Source organism: Heterodontus francisci, chromosome 34, assembly GCF_036365525.1.
Source record: "Heterodontus francisci isolate sHetFra1 chromosome 34, sHetFra1.hap1, whole genome shotgun sequence".
Taxonomy (NCBI): domain Eukaryota; kingdom Metazoa; phylum Chordata; class Chondrichthyes; order Heterodontiformes; family Heterodontidae; genus Heterodontus; species Heterodontus francisci.
The window spans coordinates 27,264,517-27,289,864 of record NC_090404.1 but is presented as its reverse complement, the minus strand read 5'-3'; the positions used below and the strand labels follow the sequence as shown (position 1 = coordinate 27,289,864).

Below are 25,348 nucleotides of genomic sequence, written 5' to 3'. Positions count from 1 at the left end.
TTGTGCCAGACAGGGATAAACAATTCTTGCAGTTCATCCTTGCGCTCTTTAAATGTTTGCCATTGCCTATCCACGGCCATTCCTTTAGGTAACATTTCCCAATCCGTGTTAGCCAACTCGGGCCTCATACTTTTGTAGTTTCCTTTACTAAGATTCAGGACCTTGTCTCAGAATAAACTACGTCATTCTCCATCTTGATGAAGAATTCTATCATATTATGGTTGCTCATCCCCAAGGGGCTCGCGCCACTTGATTGTCAATTATTCCTCTCTCATTACACAATACCCAATCTAGGATGGCCTGTTCTCCAGTTGGTTCCTCAACGTATTGGTCCAGACTTACTTCCCTTCCTATCTTGGTGTCTTCAGCATATTTGGCTACCTTCATCCAAGTCATTGATATATATTGCAAAACAAAAATTGAGGCTCCAACACTGATCCTTGTGGCGTTCCACTAGTTACAGCTTGCCAACCCGAAACACCCATTTATCTCTACTCTCTGCTTCCAACTGCTAAGCAATCCTTCATCCATGCTGACATGTTATCCCAGATACTATGTGCTCTTAGTTTGTGTCGTCACCTTTGATATGGTACCTTATCAAATGCCTTTTGGAAATCTAAGTACACCACATCTACAGGTTCCCTTTTGTCCACCTAGCATGCTACTTCCTCGGGGAACTCTAATAAATTAGTGAAACACGCTTTCCCTTTCACAAAACCATGCTCACTCTGTCTGATCCTATTGTGATTTTCTAAGTATCCTGCTATAACCTCCTTAATGATCGATTCTAGTAATTTCCCTCTGACAGATGATCGGCTAAATGGCCTACAGTTTCTTGCTTACTGAGTCCCTCCTTACTTGAATTAAGGAGGTACATTTCTTATTTTCCAATCTGCTGGGACCTTCTAGAACTAAGGAATTTTGTAAGATTGTATATAAGCAGCCCCTTCTTTTAAGACCCTAGGATGCAGGCCATCTGATCCTGGGGACTAGTCAGCCTTCAGGTCTAATAGTTATCATCACACCTGTTTCCTGGTGATGGTGATTGTTTTACGTTCCACTCTCCCTTTCACCTATTGATTTTCAAGTTTATTTGGCAGGTTTTATAAGTCTTCTACAGTGGAAAAAAAAACACGAAGAACCTGTTAAACATCATTGCCATTTCCTTGTTTTCCACAATCAATTCCCCAGACGCTCTCCCTCTAGAAGACCAACATTAGCTTTAGTTACTCCTTTCTTCTTTGAATACTTGTGGAAACTCTATCTGTTTTCATATTACTAGCTTGTTTTCTCTCATAATCTATTTGTTCCCTCAATTCTTTCTTCATCATTCTTTGCTGATTCTTAAAATCTGTCCAATCGTCTGACCCACCAGGAATCTTTGCGGATTTGTACTGTGTTCCTTTTAATTTGATACTATCCTTAACTTCCTTTTTTAGCCACGGATGATGCATCCTTCTCAAAAAATATTTCTCACTTGGATAAATCTTTGCTGAAAGTTATTAAATATCTAATTAAAAGTGTGCCACTGCATCTCTACTGTCCTAACTTTTATTCAAATTTCACAGTCTACATAAACTAGCTCTCTATTTATACCCTTATAATTACCTTTATTTAGGTTTAAAACACTAGTCTTAGACCCACAGTTCTCCCCTTCAAAATGAACGTGAAATTTTATCATGTTAGGATTGCTGTCGTCTAGAGACTCCTTTACCAAGAGTTTATTAATTAATCCGGTCTCATATAACATTACCATGTCTAGAACAGTCTGCTCCCTAGTTGGCTCTAGAACGTATTGCTGTCAGAAATTGTCCCGAATGCACTTTATGAACTCATTTTCCAGGCTACCTTTGCCAATCTGATTCACCCAATTTACATATAGACCAACGTCACCCATGACTATTCCGGTACCTTTGTTACATGCCTCATTTATTTCTTCCTGTATACTCTGCCCTACATTGTAGCAACTGTTAGGAGGCCTATAAACTACGCTCACAAGTGCCCTCGTATATTTCCTATGTGATGTCTCTACCCAAACTGATTTTACAACTTGCTCTTCTAAGCTAAGGTCATCTCTTGCGACTGTACTAATGACATCCTAAAATAACAAAGCGACCCCACCACCTTTTCCTAGCTTCCTGTCTTTTCAAAATGTCGAATATCTTTCAATATTCAGGCCCCAGCCATGGTCATCTTGCAACCATGTCTCTGTCATGGCTATCAGGCCATACATACTTATTTCTATCGGTGCTAACAATTCATCTATTTTGTTATGAATGCTGCACGCATTCAGATGTACAACCTTTAACTGTCTTTTTTTACCACTTCTGCAATCTTTGCCCTTATCTGCTGATGCTGTCTTACGTTTGTATGCTCTGTCCCTGCCTGCCACACTCTGGTTATCATTACCCAAATCGCTACTCTGCTCTATTACCTCGTTGTTTTGCTTTGTTTGCCACATCTCCTCTCACATGATCCCTTCCCCGTACTATTTAGTTTAAAGTCCTCTCTATCACCCTAGTGAGACGACTCCCCACAATACTGGTCTCAGCACGGTTCAGGTGAAGACTGTCCCAATGGTACATTCCCGGGTCCTGGTGACAGTGCCCCATGAATCGAAACCCATTTCTCCCACAAAAACCTTTGAGCCACGCATGCATCTCTCTAATCTTATTTACCCAGTTTCAATTTGCTTGTGACTGAGGAATAATCTAGAGATGATTACTTTTGAGGTTCTGCTTAATTTAGTCCCTAGCCGCTCATATTCCCTATGCAGAACCTCTTTCTTAGTCCTATCTATGTTGTTGGTACCCATGTGGACCATGACAACAGGATCCTTCCCCTCCCACAGCAGGTTGCTCTCCACACCAATGCAGATATCCTGAAACCTGGCACCGGACTGGTAACACAGCCTTGTGGACTCTCACTCTTGGCTGCAGAGAACGGTGACTACGACCCTAACTATATTGTCTCCTACTACCACTACATTCCTATTTACTCCCACAGTTTGAATTACTTCCACCCTGCAGCTCCTGCTCTCATCCATACAAGGTCAAAGAACCCCAAACCTGCTGGACAATTGCAAGGGCTGAGTCTCCTCCATTTATGCCTTCTCGCTGCTTACGTGCCTCAGTCGCAGTCATACCCTCCTGTCCTTGACCACATCGAAATACCCTATTCTATGGGGTGTGACTGCCTTCTGGCACTTTCTCCCTTCCTGATACATCGCAGTGTCTGCAGCTCGGCCTCCAGCTCGTCGACTCAGACTGTCGACACGTATTGCAGACGTGATTGCCTTTGATCACATTGGTGTCCACGAGCACCCAAATACTGCTGCTACAACACATCACCTGCCCTGCCTACCTAATGGTGTTTTAAATAACTAATACATTATTTTCTTAATGTTTTAAGTAATGCCTCTCCTCACCAGCATTTACTGTACTAATCTAAACCTTGGTAATACAATGAAACTTACTACTTAAATATAAAACAGATTGAAGCTATTTGTTTTCATTCCCTCGCGACCAATTCCATCCCTCCAGCACCTGCATGCCTTTGATCACTGTGACACTACACATGCTCCATATACAGCCCAGGACTGCGCCTGCACACTGGGTTCCTGTAGAGTGAATAGACCACATTTACAACTGCAGGGAATATTGGGTAACAACCCTGCCATTCAAAGACATAATTAGTGAGTAGAAATGATATTCTGTAATCAGGTTGTGATGTAGTTATTAAATGATTGATGAAGAAACCCAAGTGCATGGACTCTCTGAATCCTGAAAATGATTAATAACAGCTTTGGATACACTTCTCTGAGAGCGAGTGCATCAAAGATCCACGAGACTGATTCTTGGGATTGGGGCTGATTGTGCTGATTGAGAAGCTTGGGGTCATGCTTCTGGACTGAGCGGATGGGTTCCACAAAAAGGTCACCCAATCTGCATTTGGTCTCTCCGATTGTGAGCAGTGAACAAAGGATACTAAATTGAAAGAAATACAAGTAAATCTTTGCTTCACCTGAAAGGAGTGTTTGGGGCCTTGGGTGATGAGGAGAGAGGAGGCAAAAGGGCAGGTATTACACCTCCTCTAATTGTACAGGAAGGTGCCATGTGAAGGGGACGAGGCGTTAGGGGGTAATGGAGGAGTGGGCCAGGGTTTCGTAGAGGAAAAAAAAGCCTTCAGAATCCTGACAGGGGAGGAGAGGAGAAGGTGTGCTTGGTGGTGGCATCACGCTGGAGGTGCTGGAAATGTCGGAGGATGCTCCTTTGGAGGCTGGTGGGGTGGAAAGTGAGAACAAGGAGAACCCTGTCACGGTCTGGAGGCGGGGTGGGGGGGGGGGGAGCGGGGGTTGGGAAGGGGTGAGGGCAGAAGTGCGGTAAATTGGATGGACACTGTTTAGAGCCCTATCAACCACAGTGGGAGGGGAATCCTTGGTTGAGAAAAATGGAGACATATCAGAAGGGTTGTTGTGGAAGGTTGCATCATCAGAACAGAGGTGTCAGAGACAGAGATATTGGGAGAATGGAATGGAATCCACGTTATTTTGCTTTTATATTATTAAAATTCTCTACCACAGAGAACTGTGGATATTCAGTCATTGAGTATATTCAACACAGAGAGTGATAGATCTTTGAATACTAGGAAAAATCAAGCAATATGGAGATAGTGCAGGAGTGTCGTTGAGATAGAAAATGAACCATGATCTTATTGAATTATGGAGCAGACTGAAAGGGCCAAATAGCCCACTCCTGCTACTCTTTATGTTCTCGTGTTCTTTTCCTCAAGGTGCTGACTCTGGCTGGATTCAGTTCTAAACTAAAACAAAAATAAAATACTGCAGATGCTGGGAATCTGCAATAAAAACAATAAATGCTGGAAATACTCAGCAGGTCTGGCAGCATCTGTGGAGAGAGAAGCAAAGTTAACATTTTGGGTCAGTGACCTTCTTCAGAACAGAGATGAGAGGATTGGTTCAGACAACAAACCAACATGTTGTGATGATAGAAAGTCTGATTATTATTTAATGAATTTAACCATTACAGTAAAGGGATATTTCACCACATTCTTAAACTCCTCTCTGAACTTAGTCTGGGTTACTGCATAAATACACGTGTTGGTGCAGCAACTCAGGAGCTGAAGCATAAATCCCACTTCTGGTACAAATATACGTAGACGTAGAGGAATAACATCTAATAAATACAATCGGTTGCATACAGAATAGAACAGAAACACAGCCCATAACAGGATAAAATTCCCCGATATAACCAATAGTAAAATGATCCTTTGCTTTTCCATCTCTGGGTCACTGGGATTCTCCCCACTGCTGCGAGCCCGGAGTCTCCTGCGAGCTCTGCTGGACACTAAAATATGTCTGACGGTTAAAGCATTGAGCAGCAGAATTCTAACAAAAGGAACAAATGGGTTTAACACGTAATGAAAGGATTCAATTACTGTCCATACTGGTGAATAAATGACATTCAAAGTTACTGAACAAAACCAGGGATTATTTTCAAACATATATCCACTTCCATACATAAAGTACCAGAAAATGTTCTTTACACAGAACAGCACACTCACTGTTCCTAGAACCACAGTTGCCGTTTTCTCATTGCAATATTTTATTTTCAGCTTCCGGCCACAAATGGCCACAAATCGATCAAAGGTGAAAGTGACTGTGAACCAGACAGAGCAGTCTGTGGCTGCATAAATAAGGATGGCGTGGATATTACACACTTTAATCTTCGACATGAACTGAAACTGGGCCGGATAACGAATAGGAATCTGTCTGAATATCAGATCAGTGATAACGACCAGTAGATCTGCCGCTGCCATGGCCACCAGGTAGCGCGTCACACATTTGGACAGACCACATCTTCCTCAAGACAGGATCACAATTGTCACTAAATTTACTGTAAGGAAGAAAAAAAAGTGCTTATATTTCAGACTGAGGGCAACAGCAACCATCTGATAGAATTTGGGGCAAACATGCAGCATTATAATAGAATCCAGGGACAGAATCGAATTGCTTTACCTGTGACTGATGTTTCAGCAGGAGAGATGGTTTATAATAAAGCACTGCCCTGGTGTAGCAGCAAACCAAAACCACCAGCAGGTTCCAGCTTCAATTTTTGCCCTCTACTGTTTGGAGTTGGAGTCTGCAGTGTACCATAGAACCATAGAAAAATTATGGCACAGAAGGAGGCCATTCAGCCCGTCATGTCCGTGGTGGCCGAAAATACTAGCCACTCAATTTAATCCCACCTTCCAGCACCTGGTCCATAGCCTTGCTGGTTCTAGCACTTCAGGTGCATATCCAGGTACCTTTTAAACGAATTGAGGGTTCTGCCTCCACCACCCTTCCTGGCAGTGAATTCCAGACACTCACCACCCTATGGGTGAAAACGTTTTTCCTCATGTCCCCTCCAATCCTTCGACCAATTCCTTAAATGTGTGCCCCCTGGTAATTGACCTCTTCACTAGGTGAAATGGGTCCTTCTTGTCTACTCTATCTAGGCGCCTCATAATTTTGTACACTCAATTAAGTCACCCTTCAGACTCCTCTGTTGTAAGGAAAACAACCCTAGCCTATCCATTCTTCCTCATTGCTACAACTTTTGAGCCCTGACAGCATTCCTGTAAATCTGCTCTGTACTCTCTCCAAAGCAATTATGTCCTTTCTGTAAAGTGGTGGCCAAAACTGTATGCAATACTCTATCTGAGGCTGAACCAGCGTTTATACAGTTTCAGCATTACATCCCTGCATTTGTATTCTATACCTCGCCAAATCAAGGAAACCATTCCATACGATTTCTTCACTACTCTGTCTACCTGTCCTGCCACCTTCAGGGACATGCACTCCAAGGTCTCTCATTCCTTATACCTCTCTCAATATCCTCCCGTTTATTGTGTATTCCCTCACTTTATTTGCCCTCATCAAATGCCCTCACACTTATCTGGATTGAATTCCATTTGCCACTTTTCCACCCACTCAACCAAACCATTGATATCTTTCTGGAATCTATGGCTATCCTCCTCACTATCAACTGCACGGCCAATGTTTGTGGCATCAGCAAATTTCCCAATCATGTCTTCCACATTTAGGTCCAAATCATTAATATATACCACAAACAGCAAGGGACCCAACACTGAGCCCTGTGGAATTCCACTGGAAACCGCTTTCCATTCACAAAACTATCCGTCAACTGCTCACCCTTTGTTTCCTGTCCATGAGCCAGTTCTGGATCCAACCTGCCACAGTCCCCTGTATACCATGCCTTTCATTTTACTGACCAGTCTGCCATGTGGGACCTTGTCAAATGCCTTGTCCGTAATTACCTTGGCATAGGAGGGAAAATAATGCAGTGTTTCTAGTCCTGATCAATATCCTGTGACCCTGCAGCAAACTGCACCCATCTGGACGTAATATCATAATAAATAGGAACAGAATTAGGCCATTCGGCCCCTTATGCCTGCTCCACCATTCAAAAAGATCATGGCTGAATTGATTGTGGCCTCAAATCCACTTTCCTGCCTGCCCTGCCTCTCCCCCCCATAACCCTTCACTCCGCTGTAGATCAAAAATCTGTCGAAGGCTGCCTTGAATATATTCAATGACCCAGCCTCAGCTACTCTCTGCAGGAGGGAATTCCAAAGACTAACGATCCTATAAGAAAAGAAATTCCTCCTTACTGCCATCTTAAAGGGAGAGACCACCTTATTTTGAAACTGTGCTGTCCAGTTCTAGAAGAGTCAGTGGCGTAGTGGTAATGTCAATGAGTTAGTACTGCAGAGTCCAGGCTAATGCGCTAGAGGCTTGTGTTTGAATCCCACCACAGCAGGTGGTGAAATTTTAACTCAATTATTACATCTGGGATTAAAAGTTAGTCTAATGATGAGCATGAAACGATTGTCGATTGTTGTAAAACCGTATCTGATTCACTAATGTCCTTTAGGGAAGGAAATCTGCTGTACTCACCTGGCCTGCCCTACATGTTGGTCCAGACCCACATCAATGTGGTTGACTCTTAAATTCCCTCTGAAATGGCGTATCAAGCCATTCAGTTCAAGGACAATGAGGAATGGGCTATAAATGCTGGACTAGCCAGTGACGCTCACATCCCACAAACGAATTTTTAAAAAAAGATTCCCCATGAGGGGAAACATCCTCTCAGCATCAATCCTGTTAAATCTACTCAGAATTTTATGTTTCAATAAGATCACCCTCTCATTCTTCTAAACTCCAATGAGTATAGGCCCAACCTGCTCAACCCCTCCTCATAAGACAACACCTTCATCCCAGGAATCAGCCTCGAGAACCTTCGGCTGAATTGCCTCAAATGCAAGGATATCTATCCTTAAATAAGGAGCTCTAAACTGTATGCAGCACTCGAGGTGTGGTCTTATCAATGCCAAGTACAGTTTATTTATTTAGAGATGCAGCACTGAAACAGGCCCTTCGGCCCACCGAGTCTGTGCCGACCATCAGCCACCCATTTATACTAATCCTGCATTAATCTCATATTCCTACCACATCCCCACAATTCCCCTACCGCCTACCTATACTAGGGGCAATTTATAACAGACAATTTACCTATCAACTTTACCTATCAACCTGCAAGTGTTTGGCTGTGGGAGGAAACCGGAGCACCTGGCGAAAATCCCCGCAGTCACAGGGAGAACTTGCAAACTCCACACAGGCAGTACCCAGAACTGAACCCGGTCACTGGAGCTGCGAGGCTGCGGTGCTAACCACTGTGCCACTGTGCTGTAGCAAGATAGATAAATGGATACAAATAGAGTATGGTAGTCAGATGAGAAGATAATCAGACAGGCAGTGACCCACATGAGGTTATCAATTTTTTTGCGCAATTTCTCTCTTTATCGCTTTATCTCTCTATTCTTTACATAGAATCACAATTTAAAACTGAGAGAGATTTTTCCGGTTAACTTGGAATCTTTTTTTCCAAATCTGGGACCAGAGAAGTTTGGGGAATGAATTCTAGAAGTTAGGGCGAAGGTTGAAGACATGGCCACCAGTGGAGGAGTGATTAAACTCAGGGACGCACAGAAGACTAAGATTGGAGGAGTGCAGGGATTGCAAAGGTTTTTACATCTGTAAAAGTCTACAGAGATTGCGCAGGGTGAAGCAATAGAAGAATTTGAAAACAAGGATGAGAATTTCAAAATTGAGGTGATGCTGGACCGGGAGCCAAGGTCGGGTGGTGAGCAGAGCGCTAATGGGTGAACTGAACAGGTGAAAGATTGGAAACATGCAACAGGTATTTGGATGAGCTCAAAATTATGCAGGGTGGAAGATGAGAGGCGGTCCAGGAGAGCATTGGAATAGACAAGTCTAGAATGAACAAAGGCATGGATCAGGGTTTCAGCAGCAACTGAGAGGAGCGAAACAGTGTTCTTTTTTTTTTTTTCATTCATGTGATTAGAGCGTCGCTGGTAAGATCAGCAGTTGGTGCCCATCCCTAATTGTTCCTTGAGAACGTGTTGGTGAGCCACCTTTTCCAATCACTGCAGTCTATGTGGTGCAGGTATCTCCACACTGCTGTTAGACGGGGATTTGCAGCATTTTGATCCAGTGACAGTAAAGAAATGGCAATAAAGTTCCAAGTCAGGATGGTGAGTGGTTTTGTCGGGAACTTGCAGATGATCGTGTTTCCATGCATCTACTGCCCTTATTCTTGTAAGTATAGGTCTCAGGTTTAGAAGGTACTGTCAAAGGAGCCTCGGTGGGTTGCTGCACTGCATCTTATGGATCGTACACACTGCTGCCATTGTGCATCGATGGTGGAGCGAATGAAGGTTTAAGGTGGTGGATGGGGTTTTAGTCAAGCAGGCCGCTTTGCCCTGGATGGTGTCGAGCTTCTTGAGTGTTGTTGGAGCTGCACTCATCCAGACAGTAGAGGGTATTCCATCACATTCTCGACTTGAGCCTTGTAGATGGACAGGCATTGGGGAGTCAGGAGGTGAGTTGCTCAGGGCAGAACACCCAACCTCTCACCTCCTGCTCTGGCCACAGTATTTATATGGCTGGTCCAGTTCGGTTTCTGATCAATGATCACCCCCAGGATGTTGATAGTGGGGGAGTGGGAAGTTAGCAATGCTAACGGCATTGAACATTAAGAAGACGTGGTTAGATACTCTATTGTTTGAGATGGTCATTTCCTGGCACTTGTGTGGCGTGAATGTAACTTGCCGCTTATCAGCCCGAGTCTAAATGTTGTCCAGGTCTTGTTGCATATGGACTCGGACTACTTCAGTATCTGAGGAGTTGTGAATGGTACTGAACACTGTGCAATCATCAGCGAACATTTCCACTGCTGGCATTATAATGGGTAGAAGATCATTGATAATGCAGCTGAATATGTTTGGGCCTAGGACACCATCCTGAGAAACTCCTGTAATGATGTCCTGGGACTGAGATGATTGACCTCCTACAGCCACAACCTTATTTCTTTGTGCTAGGTATGACTTCAACCAGTCATAGGTTTTCTCCCTCATTCCCATTGACTTCCCTTTTGCTGGGACTTTTTGTTGCCATTTTTGGGCAAATACTGCCTTAATGTCAAAGGCAGTCACTCTCACCTCACCTCTTCAATTCAGCTCTTTTGCTCAAGTTTGTACCAATGCTCGAATAAGGTCTGGAGACGAGTGACCCTGGTGGAACCAAAACTCTGTTACGATGAGCGGGTTGTCGCTGCGTTATTTGGCAGTTAATGGCACTGTCATTGACATTGTCCATCACTTTACTGACAATTGACAGTAAACTGATGGGGCGGTAATTGACTGGATTCAATTTATCCTGCTTCTTGTGGATTGGATATATCTGGGCAATATTCCATATTATGGAGTAGATCAGTGTTGTTGCTGTACTGGAACAGCTTGGCTAGTGGTGCAGCTAGTTTTGGAAGGCAAGTTTTCAGCACTGCAGCCGGGATGTTGTCAGGGCCCATAGCTTTTTCTGTACACAGTGCCTTCAGCCGTTTCTTGGTATTCCGTGGAGTGAATCAAATCGATTAAAGAATGATATCTGTCATGGTAGAGACCTAAGGAAGGGGCTGAAGATGGTTGCAAATGCTTCATTGGGGATGGGGCTGTTTGTGAAACCTCCTTCTCCAGTTGGTTGATTAATTGTCCACAACTATTAAGAACTGTTACTGAGCTGGAAATAAATGGTCTTCATGATGTCCTGAATATGTGGTCAGAAGGTCATCTCGGGATCAAATACGACCCCAAATTTGTGAACAATCTGTTTTAGCCTTAGATTTTTCCACGAAGCTGGATGGAGTCCATGGCGAAGGAATGGAATTTGAGTCTGTGACTGAAGAGAATTGCTTCTGTTTCCCAATATTTAGTTGGAGGAAATTTCCATGCATTGGATACTGAGTGTCGGGCAATCAGCATGACAAATTAGAGATAGATGCTTTCGGGACTCCAAAGGTAGAGATGCAGGAGTCTGAAGAGAAATGGTTGTCTATGACTGAATAGATAAGAATTGAACCAGACCAAGGGACTCCCACCCAGCTGGACGATGGGGGCGATGTGTTCCAGTAGGATTGTATGATGAACCATGTCAATGGCAGAAGACATGTCGAGAAGGATAAAGAGAGATAGTTTATCATTGGCATAGTCACATAGGATATAATTTGTGTCTTTGATAAAGGCTGTTTAAATATTCTGTCAAGATTTGAAACGTTCTTGGAGGAATTCAAGCATGATGTTGGGGAAAGATGTATTGGGTTTGGGACACAACAGTACATTCAAGGACTTTGGAGAGAAAAGGGATGTTGGAGATCGGGTGATCGTTTACAAGGACTGAGGGTTATTCGAGGAGAGGGGTGATGACAGCAGATTTGAACGGGAGGGAAGCAGTGGCTGAGCAGAGGGAACCATTAACACTATCAGCAAACATGGAGCACAGGTAAGGAAGTTGTATGCTCAGCAGTTTGGTGGGAGTAGGGTTCTTGGAGCAGGAGATGAGCTGCGTGGGCAAAGTGAGGGCATGAGGGAGAGAAACGATGGAAGAATGTAAGTTCAGGGTAGGCCTTACGTTTTGGCCCAATTCTCTAGGGAAATGGAGAGGATTGGCAGCGGCAGATAAACGGTCTCAACCTTCGTGACAAAGTAGTTCATGAATTCTTCACGCTTGTGTTTGGAAGTGGGGGTGGACCAGTAGAAAGGGTTTAAGAAGATGGTTTATAGTTGAAAAAAGAAGCCGTGGTTTATCTTTATATTCCAGAACGATCCTGGAATAGTGAGCAGATTTAGCAGGACACGATAGCGCTTTACGTGGTTCTGATGTTGATTGGTAAAAACAGTCGTTTAGAAACATACAAACATAGAAAAGTAGGAGTCGGAGTGCGCCATTCGGCCCTTCCAGCCTGCACCGCCATTCAATACGATCATGGCAGATCATCCAAACTCAGTACCCTGTGCCCGCTTTCTCCCCATATCCCTTGATCCCTTTAGCCTTAAGAACTATATCGAACTCTTTCCTGAATATATTTAATGATTTGGCCTCAACTGCTTTCTGTGATAGAGAATTCCAAAGGTTCACTACTCTCTGGGTGAAGAAATCTCATCTCATCTCAGTCCTAAATGGCTTACCTCTTATCCTTCGATTGTGACCCCTGGTCCTGGACTGCCCCGCCATCGGGAACATCCTTCAGGCATCTATTCTGACCAGTCCTGTTAGCATTTTGTAGGTTTCTATGAGATACCCTCTCATTCTTTGAAACTCGAGTGAATACAAGCCTAATCGACTCAATCTCTCTTCATACCTCAGTCCTGCCATCCCAGGAATCAGTCTGGTTAGCTTTCGCTGCACTCCCTCCATAGCAAGGAAATCCTTCCTCAGATAAGGAGACCAAAACTGCACACAATACTCCAAATGTGGTCTCACCAAGGTCTTGTATAATTGCAGCAAGACATCCTTGCCCTGTACTCGAATCCTCTCACTATGAAGGCCAACATACCATTTGCCTTCTTAACTGCCTGTTGCACCTGCGTGCTTACTTTCAGCGACTGATGCACAAGGACACCCAGGTCTTGCTGCACCTCCCCCTTTCTCAATCTATCGCCATTTATATAATAATCTGCCTTTCTGTTTTTGCCACCAAAGTGGATAACCTCACATTTATCTACATTATACTGCATTTACCATGTATTTTCCCACTCACTCAACCTGTCCAAATCACACTGGAGCTTCTCTGCATCCTCCTCACAGCTCCCACTCCCACCCAGCTTTGTGTTGTCTGCAAACTTGGATACATTACATTCGATTCCCTCATATATATCATTAATATATATTGTGAATAGTTGAGGTCCTAGCACTGATCCCTATGGTACCCCACTAGTCACTGCCTGCCACTTGGAAAAAGACCCATTTATTCCAACTCTTTGTTTCCTGTCTGCCAACCAGTTCTCTATCCATGTCGCTACCTTGCCCCCAATCCCATGTGCTTTAATTTTGCATGCTAATCTCTTATGTGGGACCTTATCGAAAGCCTTCTGAAAGTCCAAATACACCAAATCCACTGGTTCTCCTTTATCTATTCTACTGGTTACATCCTCAGAAAATTCCAGTAGAATTGTCAAGCATGATTTTCCTTTTGTAAATCCATGTTGACTATCTTTGATCCTGTCATTGTTTTCCAAGTGTTCTGCTATTACATCTTTTATAATGGACTCTAGCATTTTCCCCACTACTGATGTCAAGGCTAACAGGTCTATAATTCCTTGTATTCTCTCTAACTCCTTTGTTAAATAGTGGGGTTACATTAGCTACCCTACAATCCATTGTAACTGTTCCAGAGTCGAAAGAATCTTGAAAAATGTCCAGCAATGCATCTACTATTTCTACGGCCACTTCCTTAAGTACTCTGGGATGTAGATTATCGGCCTTAAATCCCATCAGTTTTCCTAACACCATTTCCCTACTAATGCTGATTTCATACAGTTCCTCCTTCTCACTAGACCCTATGCTCCCCAACTTTTCTGGAAGGTAATTTGTGTCCTCCTTTGTGAAGGCAGAACCAAAAATATGCATTTAATTGGTCTACCATTTCTTTGTTCCCCATTATAAATTCCCCCGTTTCTGTCTGTCAGGGACCCACGTTTGTCTTCACTAATCTTTTTCTCTTCACATATCTATAGAAGCTTTTACAGTCAGTTTTTATGTTCTCTGCAAGCTTACTCTCATAATCTATTTACCCTTTTTAATCAATCCCTTTGTCCTCCTTTGCTGAATTCTAAACAGCTCCCAGTCCTCAGGTTGCGCTTGTTCTGGCCATTTTATATTTCTCCTCCTTGGATCTAATACTATCCTTAATTTCTTTTGTAAGCCACAGTTGAGCCACCCTTCCTGTTTTATTTTTTCACCAGACAGGAATGAACAATTGTTGTAATTCACCCATGAGCTCTTTAAATGTTAGTCATTGCCTTTCCACTGTCATCCCTTTACGTTACGTTCCACAATCTATCATAACCAACTCGCACTTCATAACTTCATAGTTTCCTTTATTTAGATTCAGGACCCTAGTTTCAGAATCAACTCTCTCACTCTCCGTCTTAATGAAGAATTCTATTATGTTAGGTTCACTCTTCCCCAAGGGACCCCACGCAACAAGATTGTTAACTAATCCTTTCTCATTCACAATACCAGTCTAAGATGGCCTGTTCTCCAGTTGCTTCCTCAACTTATTCGTCCAATAAACCACCACGCATGCACTCCAGGAATTCCTCCTCGACAGCATTATTGCGAATTTGATTTTCCCAATCTATATGTAGATTAAATTCACCCGTGGAAGTTTGATATGGACATTAAGTCTGTGCACGTGGACTATAAGGAGCGTAGATGAGGGCCATGCCAGGCTGAGCGGCCAGGGTGAGAGAGACTATTGGCAAAGGACATCAAAGTTGGAGATAAGAGGGTGACTGAACAGATCTGTAGCTGCAGAAATGCTATAGTTGAGGGAGGGGCATTAACTAGCCAGGGTTGTCCAACCTTTTTGTGCGGAGGGCCGCTTTGCGATTTGTGCTCAGCCCAGGGGGCCGGTGAGCAAATTTCGAAAGATAAAAGCCTTAAAAATTTACCTTACTCCTAAAAACATCAACAAGTGTGCATTTTTGTGAAGAGGCTTTAAATCAGAAGACTAATTTATTGACGTACTTTCTCGTCATTGTATTGAAAACTGATTTAGTGACGTACCTGGCATTATTTTTGCGTTAATAAATAGTCAATCTCTGCCCATACACTTGATGTAACGATGCAGAGAGTTCTGGATCGATGTACACCTTTCAAGAGAGACTGTGATCACTCTTCCCCTCTCCCCACGCTGTGTGTGCTTGTGTGTGTGTGGCTGTGTGTGTGTGTGTGTGTGTGTGAGTGTGTATCTCGTTTCTCTTTTCCCTACACAGCTCTCCTCTGGCACTAGGGGACATAGATTGAAAGTTTTGTGCAAAACATGCAGGGGCAATATGAGGAAGAACATTTTTAAACAGCGAGTGGTAATGACCTGGAAGTTGCCGCCCACATTGGTGTTGGAAGTGAAGACGATCAATGACTTCAAGAGGAATTTGGATGGCTACCTGAGGGAAATAGATTTGCAGGGCTATGGGGAATGAGCCAAAGAGTGGGACTAACTGCATAGCTCCATGGAGAGCCGATATGGACTCGAAAGACAGAATGTACTCCTTCTGTCCTGTAAGTAAATGACTCTTTGAATCTTTCTCCCCTCTTTCTCTGTCTCCCTCTCTCTCTCCCTCGCTCTTTCTTTGTTCCCCCTCCCTGTTCCCTCTCTCTCTGTCTCTCCCCTTCTCTCCCTCCCTCCACCTTCTCTCTCTCCCACTCTCTATCACACAGTTGCAGAGACTGGAATGCTCTTTTAACGTTCTTTTAAAAGTCAGTTCTTTTAAAAAAGTTCATTGTCAGGTTCACAGGTGACAGCAGTTGACATCGGGAGCAGCTGTTTCCGAACAGGCTTCGGGTTTTCTAGCTGGCTTTGTTTTAAAGTCAGAACCTGCCGGAAAACCCGGAGTCTGTTGGGAAACTTCTGTTCCTGATGTCAACACCTGTCACCTGTGAAACTGGCCATGTGTTTTTTTAAAGAACTGTCTTTTAAAAGAACTTTAAAAGAACATTCCACTCTCTGCGACTATGTGAGCTGTCATCCATGAAACTGACAGAGCAATAGTTTAAAAGTTGGACTGGCAAATGGACATTTCTCATCTCCAGTCACGGTGAGGATGAGGAACGACCCTGGGAACAGTTTACATCTGCGGGCTGGGTGGAAACGTTTGGGGGGCCAGATCCTGGCCCATGGGTCGTATGTTGGACAACCCTGGGCTGGCCAGTTAGGGATTGGAAATTCAGAGCTAGCCTCTCCCACTCGACCAGCTGCTATGATAATGAAACTGACTTCTAACAGGCAAGGTGAAAGATTGCCCCGATTTATCCTATCACAGACAAAGTTAACAAGTCATCAGAAAAGTGATTGAGTTTTGAGTAGTGCCAAAAGGTCGTATCTACTCACCAATACCCTGGTGCTTGATACCTAGCTTGGGTTCCAGAAGCACCCAGATGCAAACCTCATCACAGTATTGATGCAGAAATCGTTTCAATGGGAGACAACAGGAAAAGAAATCCCAGTGAGATTATACTTGGCACAAGGAAAGTGGATGTCATCTTACCTGATGGAAGTGTCCTCAGAGCAACCATTTTCAGCTGCCTCATCAATGAACTTCCCCCATCATAAGCTATTTCTCTCATGATTCTGCTAATTTTGCAACCCCATTTACAACTCCTCCCTTTGCAGGGTTTGTATAAGACACAGACTTAAACTGATAGCCGGCTAGTAACTTCCTAGCTTCATAAGTACCAAGTATATTGATCAAAACAAATACCACCCACCTTCCCTTGAAGCTCACTGAATCCCCAACATTAAACAATGTTGACTGAAAGTAGAACTTGATTAGGAATATCAACATTGTGACTGCAAGAACAGGGTAGAGGCTGGGCATTCTGAAACAAGTATCTCACCGCCTGATTCCCCCAAAGCCTATCATACACCTAGACGTCTCAGGTGATGGAATATTCAACACTCATCCATGTGGGGCTCACAACGACACACAATAAACTCAATAAAACACAATAAAAATGTGTGGGACCAGGGTGGGTGTGTCGTGGGGGGGGGGGGGGGGTGGGTGGGGGGCTGGTGGTGGTGACTCTGGCCGCTGGCGCCTCTTCCGTGGTCTTCTCCATACCCGGTGGCCCTGGAGAGGGAGCATACTTGATACCTTCTGTGACTGGTGGGCACCTCAGTGTACAGAGTGTCTCAGACTCTGGTAACAACATTCTGCTTTAGTTAGGAAGCCTCCCCTTTAGCTTCTTTTAGTTTGAATGGACCACATGTTTGAGGGAAATGAGAGGAAAGAATGTTCCATAGAAAGTAAAATTGTCTGTCCTGGACAGACAGTGATGACTTTTGTAAACTCCTTTTACAGGGTGTTAGAAGGGGAGGATTTGCCAACAGGAAACTCAAATCAAAGATTACGTCAAGAGCTGACAGAGTCACTTGATTCATCAGGACCTGAATGTCATCGAACTTTGTGCAAGGAAAAATATTTATCTGTTCTGTCTGTGGGAAACAATTTCAGACATCAGTGTGACTGGAAATGAACCAAGATACACACACACCCGAGTGAGAGTGTTCCAGTGCACTGACTGTGGAACCAGTTTTAGCAGTTACACAACCTGAAAAAAAATATTGCACTATTCACAGCGGGAGAAACGTGTTGTATGTGGGCGAGGCTTCAACTGATCATCGAACCTGGAGAGACACAAGGGCATCCACACCACAGAGAAACCGTGGAAATGTGGGGATTGTGGGAAGGGATTCCGCTGCCCATCAGAACTGGAAACTCATTGACGCACTCACACTGGGGAGAGGGTGTTCACCTGCTCAGAGTGTGGGAAGGGATTCACTTGTTCATCCAACCTACAGGTACACCAGCGGGTTCACACTGGAGAGAGGCCTTTCACCTGCTCAGAGTGTGGGAAGGGATTCACACAGCTATCCAACCTGCTGAGACACCAACTTGTTCACTCTGATGAGAGATGTTTTGTATGTTCGGAATGTGATAAGAGAGTTAAAAGCAAAAAGGATCTGCTTATACACCAACGCACTCACACTGGGGAGAGGCCGTTCACCTGCTCCGTGTGTAGGAAGGGATTCACTCAGTCATCCCACCTGCTGATACATCGGCGAGTTCACACTGGGAGAGGCCATTCAGCTGCTCCATGTGTGGGAAGGGATTCATTCAATCGTCCCACCTAATGACACACCAGCGAGTGCACACGGGGGAGAGCCTGTTCACCTGCTCCGCGTGTGGGAAGGGATTTAATCAATCATCCAATCTACTGAGACACCAGCGAGTTCACACCGGGCATAGGCTGTTTACCTGCTCCATGTGTGGGAAGGGATTCACTCAGTCATCCACCCTGCTGATACACCAGCATGTTCACACTGGGGAGCGGCCGTTCACTTGCTCCATTTGTGGGAAGGGATTCACTCAGTCATCCCACCTGATGACACACCAACGAGTTCACACTGGGGAGAGCTTGTTCACCTGCTCCGTGTGTGGGAAGGGATTCACTCGATCATCCACCCTGCTGATACACCAGCATGTTCACACTGGGGAGAGGCCGTTCGCCTGCTCCATGTGTGGGAAGGGATTCACTCAGTCATCCCACCTGATGACACACAAGCGGGTTCACACTGGGGAGAGACAATTAGAGTCATGGAGTTATACAGCACAGAAACAGGCCCTTTGACCCATCATGTCTGTGCCGGCCATCAAGCACCTATCTATTCTAATCCCATCTTCCAGCACTTGGCCCATAGCCTTGTATGCTATGTCATTTCAAGTGCTCATCTAAATACTTAAATGTTGTCTGGGTTCCTGCCTCTACCACACCTTCAGGTAGTGTGTTCCAGATTCCAACCAACCTCTGGGTGAAAAACGTTTTCTTCAAATCCCCTCTAAACCTCCTGCCCCTTACCTTAAATCTATGCCTATTGTTTATTGACCCCTTTGCTAAGGGAAAAAGTTTCTTCCTATCTAATCTATCAATGCCCCTCATAATTTTGTATACCTCAATCATGTCCGTCCTCAGCCTTCTCTGATCTACGGAAAACAACCCTAGCTTTTTCAGTCTCTCTTCATAGCTGAAATGCTCCAGACTAGACAACATCCTGGTGAATCTCCTTTGCATATATTCTATGCCTCCGCTAATAAAGGCAAAAATCCTTCCTAACCACCTTATCTACCTGTGCTGCTGCCTTCAGTGATCTATGGACAAGTACACCAAGGTCCCTCTGACCTTCTGTCATCCATTGTATATTCCCTTGCCTTGTTAGTCCTCCCAAAATGCATCACCTCACTGCTCAGGATTAAGTTCCATTTGCCTCTGCTCCGCCCATCTTACCAGCCGGTCGATATCATCCTCCTCACTATTTACAACACCACCAATTTTCGTGTCATCTGCGAACTTACTGATCATACCTCCTATATTCACATCTAAATCATTAATGCACACTACAAACAGCAAGGGTCCCATCACCGATCCCTGTGGTACACCACTGGTCACAGGTTTCCAATCACAAAAACAACACTCGACCATCACCCTCTGCCTCCTGCCACTAAGCCAATTTTGGATCCAATTTGCCAAATTACTCTGTATCCCATGGGCTCTTACCTTCTTAACCAATCTCCCCTGTGGGACCTTATCACCAGTTCCCAGTATGGAGATGAATTCGGTCGGTCATCCCAACTCGCTGAACACCACTTTGTTCAATCTGATAGACCTTTTAAAAGTTCTGACTCTGAAAGGAGCTTTAAAAGCAGAAATGATCTGATGTAACACCAACACAGTCTCACTGGGGAGAGACTGTTCACCTGCTCCGAGTGTGGGAAGGGATGCGCTCAGTCATGCATGCTGCTGACATGCCAGTGAGTTCATACTAGGCAGAGGCCGTTCACCTACTCTGAGTGTGGGAAGAGATTCAGTCAGTCATCCAACCTGCTGACAAACCAACGAGTTCACTAGTGTCTGCTGGGGTTGGATTCTGCTGTTTTTGCTGCTGTTAATCATATCCTGGAAAGTAGCAAATGTAACCCCACTATTTAAGAAAGGAGGGAGAATTGAGAACTACAGACTTGTTAGTTTGACGTCAGTAATGGAGAAAATGTTAGAATCTATTATGAAGGCTGTGATACCTGGACACTTAGTGGGCAGAGTCAACATGGATTTATGAAAGGGAAATCGTGTTTGACAAACCTCTGTTGGAGTTTATTAAGGATATCACTTGTAGCACAGTAAAGGAGAACCAGAGGATGTGGTGTATTTAGATTTTCAGAAGGCTTTTGATAAGGTCCCACATTGGAGGTTAGTAAACAAAATTAGAGTGCATCAGATTGTGGGTAATATACCAGTATGGATTAAGAATTGGTTAACAGACAGAGAGTAAGAATAAATGGGTCATTCTCAGGATGGCAGGCTGTTATTAGTGGGGTACCACGAGGATCAATGCTAGAGCCACAGCTGTTCACAGTCTCTCTAACTGATTTGGATGTGGGCAACAATTGCAATATTTCCAAATTTGCTGATGACACAAAACTAGGTGGGAATTGTAAATTGTGAAGAAAACACAAGGAGGCTTCAGGCAGACTTGGACAGGCTAAGTGAATAGGACAAACATGGTAGTTGGAATATAATGTGAATACGTGTGAAGTTATCCACTTTGGTAAAAGGAAACAGAAAGACAGAATATTTCTTAAAAGGTGAGAGGTTGGGAAGCTGGTGTCCAAAGGTACCTGGATGTCCTGGTTCCTGAGTCACTAAGAGGTAGCATTCATCTGCAACAGTCAATAAGGAAGGCAAATGGTATGTTAGCCTTCATCACAAGGGGATTTGAATACAGAAGTAATATCTTTCTGCAATTGTATAGAGCTTTGGTGAGACCGCACCTGGAATATTGTGTGCAGTTTTGATCTGCTTATCTAAGGAAGGATATACTTGCCATAGAGGAAGTGCAACAAAGTTCACCAGACTAATTCCTGGGATGGTGGGACTGTCTTATGAGGAGAGTTTCAGGAAATTTGGCCTGTATTCTCTAGAGTTTCAATGAATGAGAGGTGATTTAATTGCAACTTACAAGATTCTTACAGGACCTAACAGGGTGGATGTAGATAGGATGTTCCCACTGGCTGGTGAATGTCGAACCAGGGGACATAATCTCAGCATGAGGGGTATGCCATTTAAAACTGCAGTGAGGAGGAATTTCTTCACTCAGAGGGTGGTGAATCTTTGGAATTCTTTACACCAGAGGGCTGTGGAAGCTCACGCATTGAGCATGTTCAAGACAGAAATCGACAGAATCTGGATACTAGTGACATCAAGGGATATGGGGATAGTGTGGGAAAGTGACATTGAGGTAGATGATCAACTATGATCTAATTGAATGGTGGAGCAGACTTGACGGGCTGAATAGCCTACTCCTGTTACTATGCTCCTATCCAGGACTGAACCATGTTAATTCTGACAGTTTGGGTTTATTTCAGTTAATATTAATAATCCCTGCAACTGGACTGGGGTTTAATATTCTGGATATATGTCAAATAAATCAGCTGTGTGTCAAATACACAGTTTTTGGTTCCTGATTCCTTTAAGATAAAAAGGAGCCTGATGTTCTGTTGCAGACTGTTTGATTTTTGGGCCTTTTCTCCTTTGTTAATGAAGACTTGTATTTGTATAGTGCTTTTTGCAACTTCAGGATGTCCCATAGTGTTTTACAGCCAATACAGTTCTTTTGATGTGTACACAGTGTTGTTGGCAGCTGTGGCTCAGTGGGTAGCATTGTCTCTTCTGAGTCAGAATGTTGTGGGTTCAAGTTTCCTCCTAGGACTTGAGCACAAAAGTCAAGGCTGACTCTTACATTCATGCGTGGAACTGGAGAAATGTGAACTATAAAAATGAACTGGTGAGCTAAATGAGCTAAACTCCAAATAATGGACAAACTTTCACTGCAGATAAGATAGAGTAGGAGGTCAGATGACCTTTCCTGTACTGCAAATATACACGGAGAGTGTTGGAGATAAACCCAACATCATGTCTGGACTAGTTCTAGGGATGGCACATTAAAATGCTAAACAGGCCATTCAATGCTAAAGAATTGGGTTAACAAAGACCTTGGCAGAAAGGTGACTCCAGGTTCAAAGCCAAGGTAATATATGGGAAATAACTCCACTTTATCAAAATAAGCCACACTCTATCCCCATTGTGCAACAATGGCCACACATACAAAGACATTGTATGAATGCACCGGAGAGACCATTTGTGGTCACCTGCCGAAACCGCACCTGATACGTATTTTTCTTTCAAAAAAGAGACATGTGAAAGATGGTCAGAGACAGAGTAAGCCAGCAGCTGAGAGATCCATTCCAGCCAAGAAGAGGACCCTGCCTGTAACATCTTTAAACCATTCTTAAACCACAGAGGCTGAGACCGCAAGGTGACAATGAAAACTCCCCATCTGAGAAACTTTAACAGGATTCACACCATTGACTTTGACTGAGTTTTAATCAATGGAGTCTGCAATACTTCAGTGAACCAAGAAACGGAACATCAGGCCCACACCGCTGTTAAAATTTCCCCCTGGAAAACCAAGAAAGTTTCAAAGTGAACTCTTTTTTTTTCAACAATTGGACTAAAACGCATACTATTTTCTAATATCTATATTTTCGTGTGTGTATGCATGAGTGAGTGGGTCAGGTTGTAAATATTTTCTGGTGCTGTTTAATAAAGTCATCTTTCTTTTTTAACCTACGAGAAAACCTGTTGTTTGAGTATTTTAGTGGTCAAATAACCAGACAGGGACTAAAACACGATGTACAACACACTGTCTGTAGTCAGTTGAGAGGTGAATATTGGAAGTCACCCACATCATCTCCCACCCCTTGTCAGTAACATGGACACTGTAGTGCAATAGTGAGGTAGTGCTGCACAAACTGAGGTTGATGAAAGGGACCCTATCTTCCTCCCTCAAGTGGGTGTAAAAGATTCCGTGGCACTATTTCAAAGAAGAGCAGGGGAATTACCCCTGGTGTCCTGGCCAATATTTATCCCTTCATCAACATCAGTAAAACAGATGATCTGGTCACTATGACATTGCTGTTTGTGGAATCTTGCTGCGTGCAAATTTGCCGCTGTGTTACCTACAACACTTCAAAAATACTTCCTTGGCTGTAAAATGCTTTGGAACATGTTGAGGTCTTGAAAGGCGCTATATAAATGCAAGTCCTTCATTTAAAGGTTTGTGTATCTAAAAACCTGGTAGGTTTTGACATATTAACATAACGTGTTTAAAATATATTGACATCAAATGTCTGTTATAATGTGCATTATGGGATGGAGTTCAGTCAAATAGGTGCTTAACTGCAGACAGGTCACCATGGCAACACTGCTAAGACATTTCATTCCACACAATTGGCTCATTCGAAGTTCTAATCAGATCAGAGGAAAGGACTGGGTATAAACTGAAACCAGTGTGAGTAATGGAATAGGTTAGTTTATAATGTATGATGTTTGTACATATAATTGTGAAACTATAAGAAATAACAGAATGAACAGTAGACAGGGTAGTTTAGTGATAATGGGAAAATTACTGAAGAAAAGTAACTGCTGGGAACCAGGGAATGTGTCCTTGCAAATCACAGATTAGAGAAGTTCCAGCTGTCTTTTCCTCACTTCCTGCCAAACCCCAGCAGAGAAGACAAAGAAGAGTCCAGTTCCAGAGCTGGATCACTACAGGGTATAAAAGTGAGGGGATACTGTTATAAGGGGGCAGTCGGGAACTGGAGACACCGGAGATCAAGCTCAGGATGCCTGAGGTTCCATCAAGCGGGCTGACCTCGTGCAAGTGACTGTGGACAAGCGGAACTTGCATGTTTACTCCGATTGATGGATCAATATAAGATTTGATAGAGGGAAGAGTATTTGTTCAGCTTATATTCCTTATGAAGGAATTACAGTTTCTGAGACTGGGCTCTCAAACCTGTTAATTAATAAAACAAGGTGTTGTCCAGAATCTTCCCTTCAACGTTCTGTTCCTTTACTGTATGTGGAGTGTTATTCTTACATAATGTGTGAAATGCTGAACACCCGCCCAATATTTCACCATCATATGCCGTCCTTTTTTTAAAAATCAATTGCCCCTCTCTTGAAGCCATTGCTTTGTATTAGAGCCCAGTCCCCACACGTCCTAGAGCTTAAAGGGTTAAACTATGAGGACAGATTGCATAAACATGGCTGGTTTTCCCCTGTCTGCACTAACTTTGCAGTTGTTAATCACACCAGGACTGAACCATCTTCCATCTGATAGCGAATGTATGTTTCTGCTGATATTACTAATCTGTAACTGGACTAGAATGTAATATTCTGAATATATGCCAAATAAATCAGCTTTGTTTCAAACACAGTAGAGAAATTTCCGGGCCTGGATTAAATATATCCCAGCTGCTCAGAGAAGCAACAGAGGAAATAGCAGAGGCCCTGACCATTATTTTCTATTATTCTCTGGCTACAGGCGTGTTGCTGGAGAATGGAATGAATGACAACATTATACCATTGTTTAAAAAGGGAGAGGGGATAGATCGAGTAATTGCAGGCCAGACAGCCTTGCCTCAGTGCTGGGAAAGTTATTGGAAAGAATTCTGTGGAACAGGATAAATCTTCATTTAGAAAGTCACGGATTAGTCAATGACAGACAGCACGGATTTGTTAAGGGAAAGTAGTGTCTGACTAACATAATGGATTTTTTGGATCAGGTAACAGGGAGGGTTGATGAAGGTAGTGCAGTTGATGTAGTTGATATGAATTGTAGTTAATATGGACTTTAACAAGGCTATTGATAAGGTTTCACATGGCAAACTGGTCAACAAAGTAAAGATCCAAGGCACAGTGGCAAGTTGGATCAAAAATTGGCTCAGAGGCAGGAAGCAAAGGGTAACAGTTAACGGTTATTATCCTGCTGTCTAACACTGACACATCATAAAACAGAATTCGTGGAAATATACTGCAGGTCCTTCTTTATCTGGAGATCAAATGTCTGTTGTATAATTGCATTAGTAGTTAACAGGCTCCTCTGGTCGCTTCCGTGAGCTATCTTAATGCAGACTTTAACCAATTTATTTTAAACAGGTATATTTTAAATGAGTTAACGCATGCCTTAAAATAGTTGACTCATAGGACCGTCACACAAACCTGCTA

General features: G+C 43.5%; 1 protein-coding gene across 1 annotated transcript in view; it reads left to right on the top strand.

The window, feature by feature from the left end:
• LOC137348767 (zinc finger protein 850-like) overlaps window positions 1–20,128 on the top strand; it is a 546,053-nt gene extending 525,925 nt beyond the window's left edge. Inside the window, exons 4-6 of the mRNA XM_068014018.1 lie at window positions 17,997–18,119; window positions 18,368–18,816; window positions 20,047–20,128. Of these exons, the coding sequence (XP_067870119.1) occupies window positions 17,997–18,119; window positions 18,368–18,816; window positions 20,047–20,128 (654 nt within the window). The remainder of the gene's footprint in view (window positions 1–17,996; window positions 18,120–18,367; window positions 18,817–20,046) is intronic.
• Window positions 20,129–25,348: the final 5,220 nt, after the last annotated feature.